This window comes from Populus alba, chromosome 1, assembly GCF_005239225.2.
Source record: "Populus alba chromosome 1, ASM523922v2, whole genome shotgun sequence".
NCBI classification, from domain to species: Eukaryota; Viridiplantae; Streptophyta; class Magnoliopsida; order Malpighiales; family Salicaceae; genus Populus; species Populus alba.
This window is the reverse complement of record NC_133284.1, coordinates 29,158,962-29,170,079: the sequence shown is the minus strand read 5'-3', so window position 1 is coordinate 29,170,079 and position 11,118 is coordinate 29,158,962. Positions and strand designations below refer to the sequence as shown.

At 27.5% G+C, this 11,118-nt stretch overlaps 1 protein-coding gene across 1 annotated transcript; it reads left to right on the top strand.

The window, feature by feature from the left end:
* Positions 1-2,730: 2,730 nt before the first annotated feature.
* LOC118032997 (copper transporter 6) lies at positions 2,731-3,405 on the top strand. The gene has a single exon (XM_035037820.2). The coding sequence runs from the start codon at positions 2,731-2,733 to the stop codon at positions 3,208-3,210; it is 480 nt and encodes a 159-aa protein (XP_034893711.1). The 3' UTR covers positions 3,211-3,405.
* The last annotated feature ends 7,713 nt before the right edge of the window (positions 3,406-11,118 follow it).

The window sequence follows — 11,118 nt, the reverse complement described above, 5'->3', positions numbered from 1 at the left end:
ACCTGAGTTACCTTAACAAACTCGTAAACCACACTATTCAAAAAATGAAATCGACAATTTTTTTTTTGAAAAAAATCATAACAAAAAAAACAAAAAGAAAATGAAATAAAAACCATGTGAAAAAAAATACTAGTGTGGGGAAACACTATTGCAATCCACAATGTTTTGTGAGGAAAGCAACAATGCTTTATCTATATCATTTAGCTTTTGTTTTAAGTATGATTAATATATGAGAAATGGTTTGGGATTTGGGAAAATCACAATTGATCAATCATGTCACACCTGTGATTTAGTTACAGGACATAATTGTTCTAATTGTTCTCTTCTTATTAAATTATCTAATTTAGATTTAAATATTACTAGCCATGATTATCTATAAAAAGTCAAAGCTCACTTAGGATTGTGATTTGGGCTCGATATTATCTCAAATAACTGAGTTAGGCTTGGTCTGTACTTAAACAAAAATGAATAAGACTAGTGACCAACCGGGCCTATAAATAGCTTTACATTCCTCTCTTTCCATTTTTTTTAGTTAATTTTGAAAATATTTTAGATGATAAACTAGATTATTGACATGTGCTATATTATTGGTCAGGTTAATTTTTTATTGAATGTAAAAAAAAAAATATTCAGATATTGCTAATATTTTTTTTCTTCAAGAAAAAAAAAATCAAATTGTGTGATGGTTAACCCGATGTAACCTGATTGACTTTGCGATTCCAAAAATAAATCATAAAATCTATAAAAACATAATTTGAAAAAACATATTTCAAAATGACATTGTTTTTTAATATTAAGATAACAATATATTGAGTTAACATGAGTCAACTCGAGTTAACATGTAAAATCCGCGACCCAGGTTATGAGACTATGATAACCTTATAGAAAATAAATTAAAATATATTATGAAGCATGATTTCCAATTAACCCAATATTAAATGATAAAATTGAAAAAAAATCAATTAAAAAATGATCTAAAAAGACAACTTGAGTTAACATGTCAAACATATGATCCAAGTTATAAGACCAAGATAACCTCATGAAAAGCAAGTTGAAACAAATTATGAATTTCAATCCTTAATCAGTTCAATGTTGAAGGATGAAATTAAAAAATAAATCAATTAAAAAAAACATAAAAAACCAACTTGTGTCAATCCGCCAAACCCATGACCCGAGTTATTAGATTGAGAGAACCTCATAAAAAAAAAAAACGGCTTGACTTAACCTGGGTTAACCTACCAAATCCACGATTTTGGTCATGAGACTAAAATAACTCCATAGAGAGTAAATCAAAACAAATTATAAAGCTCAATTCTCAATTGCTCCTATCGAACCCAATGTTTAACGATGAAATTTATAAAAGTTTTAATTAAAAAAATAACACAAAAAATGAGTCAATTCAACCTATGTTAACTGGTTAAACACTATTTCTAGGTCATGAAGCCAAAATAACATAATAAAAAGTAAACTAAAACAAATCATGAAGTTTAATTCTCAATTAAACACAAAGTTAAATGATGAAATTGAGGGGGAAAAGTCAATTAAAAAACTAAGTCAATTGGATTAACTAGCAAAACTTGCAACCCGAGTCATGAGATAAAGATAACCTAATAAAAAGTAAATCTAGTGTTGAAAATGAGACTAAAAAAATCTTTTCGCAATAGAATTAAAAAATGACATGATTTAACTAATTTAAATATATGAAAATCTATAACCTTGATCGTGAGATCAAAATATCTTTATAGAAAGCAGATCAAAAAAATTATAAAATTCAATTCTCAACTGATTCAGTATTGAATAGTGAAATTAAAAATAAAAAACACAAAAAATAACCCGAATATATTTAAGATACCCCCTTATCTTTTTAATATTAAAAGATAAAATACAAAACTATTGATTGAAAAAAAAAAGAAAAACAAAGAAAAAATAAATAAATTATTATCCTAATAATTATTAGTGTTTTGTGACTATGGGTAAAGTAAAACCTCATTCCTTTTTAGTTAATAGTTAATTTGCAGCATTTTCAAGTTCAACGAAGCAATGTTTTAAACCATTTAGTTGCATGATTTATATTACAGGTTTGATGGGACGAGTTGAATCAATTAAAATAATATTTTTTAATTTTTGTTTGAAAATAAATAAGATTTTGACCACCGGTTTGTTCGGATGTTAATTTCTAATAACACTAATAGAAGGATGAGATCCGAGGAGACGAAATCCCGTTCCTGATTGGCTGATTATACCGTTGTAGCATCAAATCGCCCAATCACAGATACGACTCCCAGTATTTGTACTACTACTAAAAATACGACTCCCAGTATGTGTACTAAAAATACGACTACCCTAGATTTCATAAATGGAATATTAATTTTTAGTCCCTTCTTGTTGAGCACTATTATCACTTGATCCTTCGTGTTTTTAAACCTACAGTTTAGCCTCCTTTACTTTTTCAAAATATTTTTTTTTTCTCTAAACCTCTATGATCATGTTGATTTTTCTCTAATAATTTAAATTGTCAAAGGGTGCCTATCGGATTTATGAATAGCTAAAACAGGTTTTATGTTAAAAAGGAGGGTTAAGTGATAATTATGTTAAAAATACAGGGACTAACTGAAAAGAATAATCTACTCTTTCATTAAATAACCTCAACCTTCTCCATTGTAAATGGAAATAAACTCACATCATCCCTGAACAGGAAGGAAGCTTTTTTTTTTTTTTTTTTTAGAGAGCATGGATCATGGTCATGAAATGCCAGGCACGGGGGGCATGGCTGCACCGCCCCCCATGAACAACACAGGAATGATGCACCACCATAAGATGATGATGATGCACATGACATTCTTTTGGGGCAAGAGTGCTGAAATTCTCTTCTCGAGCTGGCCTGGAAGCTTTGAGAAGAGACCATACATGTATTTTGTGGCTTTGCTATTTGTGTTTGTGCTTTCGATTCTTGTTGAGTGGCTATCCCATTGCCGATTGATCAAGCCTGGCTCCGGCCCTGTGGCGGCTGGTCTGGTCCAGACTCTGTTGCACGCTTTGCGGGTTGGTTTAGCCTACATGGTGATGTTGGCTGTCATGTCTTTCAATGGTGGCGTGTTCTTGGTTGCAGTGGCTGGGCAAACTCTGGGGTTCTTCTTTTTTGGCAGTAGGGTTTTTAAAAAAACACATCCTCCAACAGAAACCTCTGATCTTCCTCCAATGAGTTGTTGAATTGTAGTAATTAGGTATCTGGTTCTTTGCAGTTCTCTCTAGTTATAGTAATGGTGGTGTGTTTTTCTTTTTCTTTTTTCTCTTTGAAAATTTTAAGAATAATTGCTGTTAGAAGAACGTGGGGTGTCGATTATTATTTGTGAAAAAAAAATCCATTTTTTTATGACGTCGCTGTTATTATTACCAGTTGATGAATTTTTAGGCCAATTAATTACGGAAAAAGCCAAGGCAAGAAAGCAGAAATTTGTGTTTATTTTTGGTCAGGTATAGATTTACTGAGTGGCTGTGAACATAACTTTAATTGATTTTTTCCTATTGACCTATTAAATTTATGGTCCACCCATCTGTATACTGTTTGGGACAAGCGAGTCCACGCTCCGAAGATTAAATTTAAGGATGATAATTTCTTTAAGGAAGAAGCAAGTCTACGAGAAATGCCTTCAAATTGAATTTAATTTTATATATGATTTGAATTTAATTAATTTATTTATTATAATTTAATTATTTGAAATAAAATAAAAGATTTTAAAATTAAATTTATTATACTATTTGAAATAATTTAAAAATAAATTGAATTGAAAATCTTAACTATTTTTTCTTAAATCAGTTTTTATTATATTTTTTATTTGTTACAAGATCCCTTATATTCACAACTTTTTAACTACTATATTTGTAATATTTTTATTATTTTTATGTTAATTTTCCAGTCTAACTCTAATATCCGAGCGTGATCTTAAAAAAACAGATTTAAGAATATTAATAATAGATTGAGTGCAGAGCATTTAATACAAGTAGAAATCTCAAGTAACAAACTTCAAACCATCCATTCATAAAATAGAAAAGAAAATTTAAGTGAATAACTAACATAATTTTGATAATATTAATAACCAAAAAAGATACAATAATTTTTAAATTCTAAAAAAAAAATATAGTATTCTTCATATCCATTGAAATTTCAGGTTAAAATTCCCTATGTTTTTATTGAATTTTTATTGCTCTCTTTATGATAAAGGAAAGAATAGCATAGATCTTTGTTTTTGAAAGAAATTGATTAAGAGTTAAGTTGAGATATGGTGATGAGTAGTGTTGGTATAGTTTATAAGTGAATAAAAAAGGAAAATATTTCTATTCCATATTGAAAAAAAAACATTCCATCCTAAGTGTTTATAAATATGGGATTTTGTTGTTTAGTAAATTATGTGAAAGTCATGATAAATAGAGCACTCGGAACTTAATATGTTAGTATGATTAATTCTTGTTTTTTAGTTTATTTATTTTAATTTTTATAATTAATTTTGACATTTATGGATGTTTGGATAAAAATAAATAAAAATTATTTAATTTTATTTAAAATATAATTGTTTCATTAACAGTTATATAGTTTCATCAACAATTATAATATTTCATTATAATATTAAAGTCTATATAAACATGTTATTATAGAGAAAAAAAAGATATACAAAAAACATATTTTTTTTCTATCTTTTTCTCTTATTCTTTCATAGGTTTAAAAGGTTTAGTTATATCCTCGAGATTTTGTCTCTATGTAGGATACATAAATACATTAAGGATAGTTATTCCACGCATTCAAGTCAACTCTTTATTTGTTTCTATACTCAAATATTTTAAAAATAACTTTAAGGTGTTTAGTTGATGGAGACAAATTTGAATTCAAATGTCAAGATTGCTAAGGATATCAAAATTCAACTGGATTATTTTAATGGTATGAATTACAGAAGATGGATAAACAAGATGGTGTTCCCTTTTATTTCATTAAAGATTTACTATATTGTTTATCCAAATCTGTCTGCACTACCTGAACCACAAAAAGATGAATCTATTGTTAATAAGACTAAAAGACTGAAACATGAGGAAGATGAAGTGCTTTGTTTATGGCATATTCTAAATACTCTAACTAGTCAACTTTATGACATCCTCTCTAAATTAAAGTTGACAAAAGAAATTTGACCAGCCTTAGAGACACACTATAAGTAAAAAAAAAACTAGGTTATGATCGTTTTCTTACTTTAATTTCTTTTTAGTATAAGATTATTGACAACAAGTCAATCATGGATCAAGTCCATGAAACTCAAATCTTGATGTCAAGACTCGGTGATCGAGATATTCATTCACTTTAAATGGGGATTATTTTATCAAAACTTCCTCAATCCTAGAATGAATATAGAAAAAAAAATTGCATTCGATAGACAATTATACCTTTGAACAGTTTCAAACACACATGCAAATTGAGGTTTAGTCTTGTATGTGTGAACTACAAGCAATGAATTCTAAAGTAAATTTGATTATTGAAACTGGTTTGAAAATAACTCAAAACAATCTAAAGGTGAAAAAGAAAGGAAAAAAAAACCAAGAAGAAACAAAATACTACCTAGAAGAATATGATTTGTTTCTATTGTGGAAATAAAGGGCACTATATAAAAGAGTGCATATTCTAGAATTTCAACAAAAGAGATGGTGCTAACAAAGTGAATATGATTAAAAATGATGAAGTCAAAAAGTTGGTTGCCATGGTTTCAAACTTTCAAATTAGAATGATTATTGAATTAAATATGACAACCACTATTGTGAAAACTTTAGATTAGTGGTTGGATTCTAGTGCAACAGTTCATGTCTGTAACAATAAAGTATAGCTCAAGACTTATGAGGAATTGAAGAAACCCGAAGAGGTCTTGATGAGCAACCATACTCTACCAAAGTTTTGGAAAAAGGAACTATTGAGTTGTACTTTATTTTTGGACAAAAAAATTATCTTTAGTTAATGTGTTGCATGTTCCTGAAATTAGAAAAAATCTTGTATTTACTAATATTTTGAGCAAAAAAGGGTTCAAAATTATTTTAGAGTCTGATAAGGTTATTATAACTAATAGTTAGGTGTTTTTAAAAAAGGGTTATTCTTGTGATGGCATGTTTAAGTTTAATATTTAATGAATCAATGTTGTTTCTACTTACATGGTTGAATCTACCTTTTTTTTTTGGCATGCCATATTAGGTCACCTAAATTACATATATTTGAAATATATGTGTAAGCATGATTATACTTTATATCAATATGATGATAATGATAAATATGAAGTATGTATTCAAGCTAAGATGACTAAAAAGCATTTTTCTAAAGTTGAAAAAAATTCTTAATTATTTAAGGTAATGCAATCTGATATATGTGAAGAAAATGGTATATTAACAAGGGGTGAGAAAAGATATTTCATAAGTTTCATTAATGATTATTCTTGTTATACCTATGTTTACTTGTTAAGAACTAAATATCAAACATTTGAGACATTCAAAGAATTCAAGAAAATGGTAGAACATCAGAAGGAAAGGAAAAACAAAGTTATTAGAATAGATAGAGGTGATGAATACTTTTCTTGGGAGTTTTTTATATTTTGTGAGGAAAACAAAATAATTCATCAAATGAGCACCTTATATACCTATAATTTAATAGATTTGTTGAAAAGAAAAATTGGAATTTGGTGGATATGGTCAATGCTATGCTTTTGAATGCTAAGTTACTAAATAATTTGTGGGGTAAAGCTTTGTTTACTGCATATCACATTCACAATAAAGCATTATCTAATAAATTAAATGTTTCTCCTTATGAAGTATGAAATGGTAGAAAGTTAAATTTGAATTACTTTAAAGTGCAAAGGTGTATAGCTTTTTATAAATTTATGATGATTAAAGAATAAAATTAAGACCTAAAGGTCCTAAAAGTGCTTTTGTTGGTCATGCATAAAATTCAAAAGTTTATAGGCTTTTGGATTTAAAAAATAATGTGATAGTTGGATCTATACATGTTGAGTTTATCAAAAATAAATTCATAAGTGATTTAAATATGCAAGAATCAGATCTAATAGTGATAACTCTTAGCTCAACTCTAAGTGAAAAGTATAAAAACTAAAAGTAATCGATTTAAGTGAACCTAGAAAGAGTCAAAGAGTTAGAAATGAAAAACATTTAGATACATATTTCATTTCTATTCATTCAATTGTAATTTTAGTGAAAGGTGATAGAAACATAGTATTAAAAAGGACACCTATAATCGTAAATATGAAATATAATCTAAAGATATTCCATGAAGCTATGTCTTTAGAGATGTTGCTTTTTGAAAAGAAACGGCAAATGATGAAATAGATTCAATATTGTCTAACAATACTTTAGTCCTAGTAGCTTTATCTTCAGGTTCTAAGCCAATATAATGTAAATGAGTGTTTAAAAGAAAATACAATACTGATAGTTATATACAAACTTTCAAGGCAATATTAGTTGCTACAGACATTACTCAAAAGAAGGGTGTTGATTATTTTGACACTTATTTTCTAGCTATAAGAATTACATCTATTAGATTTTATTTTCCTTAACATCAATTTATAAATTGTATGTTTATCCAATGGAAATTAAAAATGGCTTTTTTAAATGGAGATTTAAAGGAGGAAGTGTAAATGAAGCAAACCGAAGGTTTTATACTTTCTAGAAATAAGAAAAAAATCTATAAATCAGTAAAGTCCAAGGTATAAAACAATGGCATGAGAAGTGTATTTATTCCTAATTTACAAAGGACTTTGGCGTGATTATTTGTCTCTACATAAATGACATGTTAATGTTTAACATCGATATGATTGGAATAGTTGAAATCAAAATGTATTTCAATTCTATTTTTAAAATGAAAGATCTTGGTAAAGTTAATACAATTTTAGGTATCAAAGTTAAGAAGCATAGTAGTGGCTATGCATTTAATCAGTCATAATATATTGAGAAAATGTTTAATAAGTTTATGCATCGCAACATAAAAGGAGGTTAATATCCCATTTGATTCTAGTGTGAAGTTAAATGATAATTATGATAAAACAATAGTACAACTAGAATATGTTAGTGTCATTGGAAGTTTTATGTATGTTATACATTGTATAAGAACATATATAGCTTTTTTTATATGTAAGTTATCAAGATATACAAGCAAGCTAAATTCAGATCATTAAAAAGCTATTACAAGAGTCTTTGGTTATCTCAAAAGAATAATTAATTAGGACTTATTCTATTCCTATTTTCTAGTAGTGTTGGAATGATATTGTGATACAAGTTGGATAACTAGTTCGAGTGATAATAAGTCCACATCATGATGGATTTTTTCACTTAGAGGAGGTGCAATATCTTGAGCATATAAGAAACAAATTTTCATCTCTTTTTATACTATAAAATCAAAATGTATTGTTATGGTTGCTGCAAGTAAAAAAACAGAATGGATTGGAAATCTATTGTTAGATATTAAGTTATGGCTACAACCTATGTCAACTATTTCCTTATACTGCGATAATAAAGTAATTATGTCTTGAGCTTACAATAATATTTATAATAGTAAATCAAGACATATAAGTATTTGACATTAATATGTTCATAAGTTGATTACAAATGGGATAATCACCATTATCTATGTAAACTATGTAAATAATATAGCAGATCCTCTCACAAAAGGACTATCTAGAGACATTGTAAGGAAAACAAATGGTGAAAAGGGTTGAAACATATTATTAAAGATACTGGTAATGGAAACCTAACTTTGGATTAATAAGAAGTTTATCTATAAGTTTATTTAGTAATAAGAAATTAATATTTAGTATTTGTTAGACATTGATAATTAATTTTAAACCCTATTATGATAGTATTAAGTGTGTTCTATTACGTAAAGAAGAATGAACATTGGTTCTTAATAGAATTTAAAGTTCATGTTTAATGTAATAAAGACATGCATAATTCCACCTATAGAAATATACAAGTGGTGTTGTTTTTTACAAGAGTTAGGATTTTTTTTTGTAAATATTTCTAAAAATGAGATTTTAGCACATGACCATAACAAGTGCTAAACAATTGTAAACCTCTTTAAGCGTTCGAATGGTATTGTGTGTGTAATATCTTAGATTCTATAATAAAAAAATTAATTTAATCTGCAAACACCAATAATTTTAGTAGGATTTAAGTTCCAACACTAATTGAAGGTTTAAATTTCAAAATATCTTTTTGTAAGCATAATTCTATCAAGTGAAAAGATATTTATTACAAACTAGTGCGAGATTGTTGGTGTAGTTTGTAAGTGAATACAAAAGGAAAAGATTTTTATCTCACATTGAAAAAAAAACACTCCCTCACAAGTGTTTGTAAGTGTGAGTTTCTATTATGTGGTAAATTAAGTAAAAGTCATGCTAAATATGGCTCTCCTAGTAAACTTTCTAATGCTATTATATGAATATTTATAATACAAAAAAAGATGACACTTGAAACTTAATATGTCAGTGAGATTAATTTATTTTTTTTATATGTAATATTTTTCTTTTAATTTTTGTTATTAATTTTAACATTTGTAATTATTGAGATAAAATTAAATAGTAACTATTCAGTTTAATTCAAAAGATTATTATTGATGGATCAATATTTTTTGTTTTTACTTGGATCCTTTTTTATTAAAGAGTAACCAAAGATAAGGTAATAACTCAGTTTTTTTAGGTTCAATTAAGCGTTGAGCCCATACATGTATGGGTTTGGCGAGCTGCCACACCCCCTATCTCTAGGCTCAACCAAGCATTAAGCCTACAAATTTTCTTAACTATAAAGAATCTTAAGCTTCATAATTAGATCATGAGTCAAAGATATTTTATTGTGGTAAGTCAGAGATATTTTACTTTGTGACGAGTTAGAAATATTTTGCTTACACTATAACTCCTTTTTTTTGAAAAAGAATTACGCCTCATGAGCTATAAAAAGGACAAGGATATTTATAAAAAAAAGAGATTTTTTTCCCTGAATCTCTATTCTCTACGATATATTTATTTTCAAAATCTTTCTCTAAAATATGATAGTTTCTCTCTCTCTCTCTCTCTCTCTCTCTCTCTATATATATATATATATATATATATATATATATATATATATATATAAAAAGTATTGGAGAGTCTCCAAATTCATTAAAAAAGATCTTTAACATCTATCGATACTAACCATCCTGATTAGAAAAAATGATTTATATTATCATAACCAAAAAATCAATTATCTAAGACATGAGCTTTGTCCCTAAACTAGTTGAATTTATTGAGATATCATTAATTATCAATACTTAGGAAGTGAAAATATTAGCAATAACATCATCAAAAAGATTTTTAAAAAAATAGTATGATGCTTTATTTTTAAAACATACAGATTATGTCCCATGCACGACATATAAGAAAGGTAACATAGTTTTAACAATAGCCCAAAGAGAATTGGATATCTAGACCGAGCTGTAACTTAACATATGAAAAAATAACACTAGTATGTTTTAGTAGACTTAAAAGAGATTTGTATATATTGGCCGAATTCTAGCTTAAAACCTGGCCTAATATAGAAAAAGGCCCAATCCTTATATATTTAAGCTTTGTAGGTTAAAAAATTAGGATATCAGCTGTCTCTCTTCTTCCTTGCATTTGAGAGAGATTATGCTTTTGTATTTGAGTGTTTTTTTAAAATGTTTTGGGTTTTAAAAAATATTATATATTAATATTTTTTTAGTATTTTTTGATAGAATAATATTAAAAAAAATCTATAAAAAAATTATTTTAATATTTTTAAACAAAAAAACTAATTTAAAAAAACAATACTACAATCTCGAACACTCTTGATATCACCATCAGCTCGTCACATAGGTGTCCGGAATTTTGACGCACTGTCCGACTAGAATCTCTTGTCCGTACCTATGTAATTTTCTTTTACGTTATGGAGGTGATTTGGTCCTATTCGCAGAGAGTTGCGCTGTCATTTTTAGTAGGCTCAAATGATAAGTTAATCACCAAAGTTTTCAGGTTCGGGAATTCAAGCTACCAGTAGCGTTGAATGCTCTTTCGCTGAGAACACCTTCAAGAATCA

Bases quoted from the DNA above. Each gene is read 5' to 3' on its own strand.
- LOC118032997 (XM_035037820.2), top strand. From the start codon at position 2,731: ATGGATCATGGTCATGAAATGCCAGGCACGGGGGGCATGGCTGCACCG.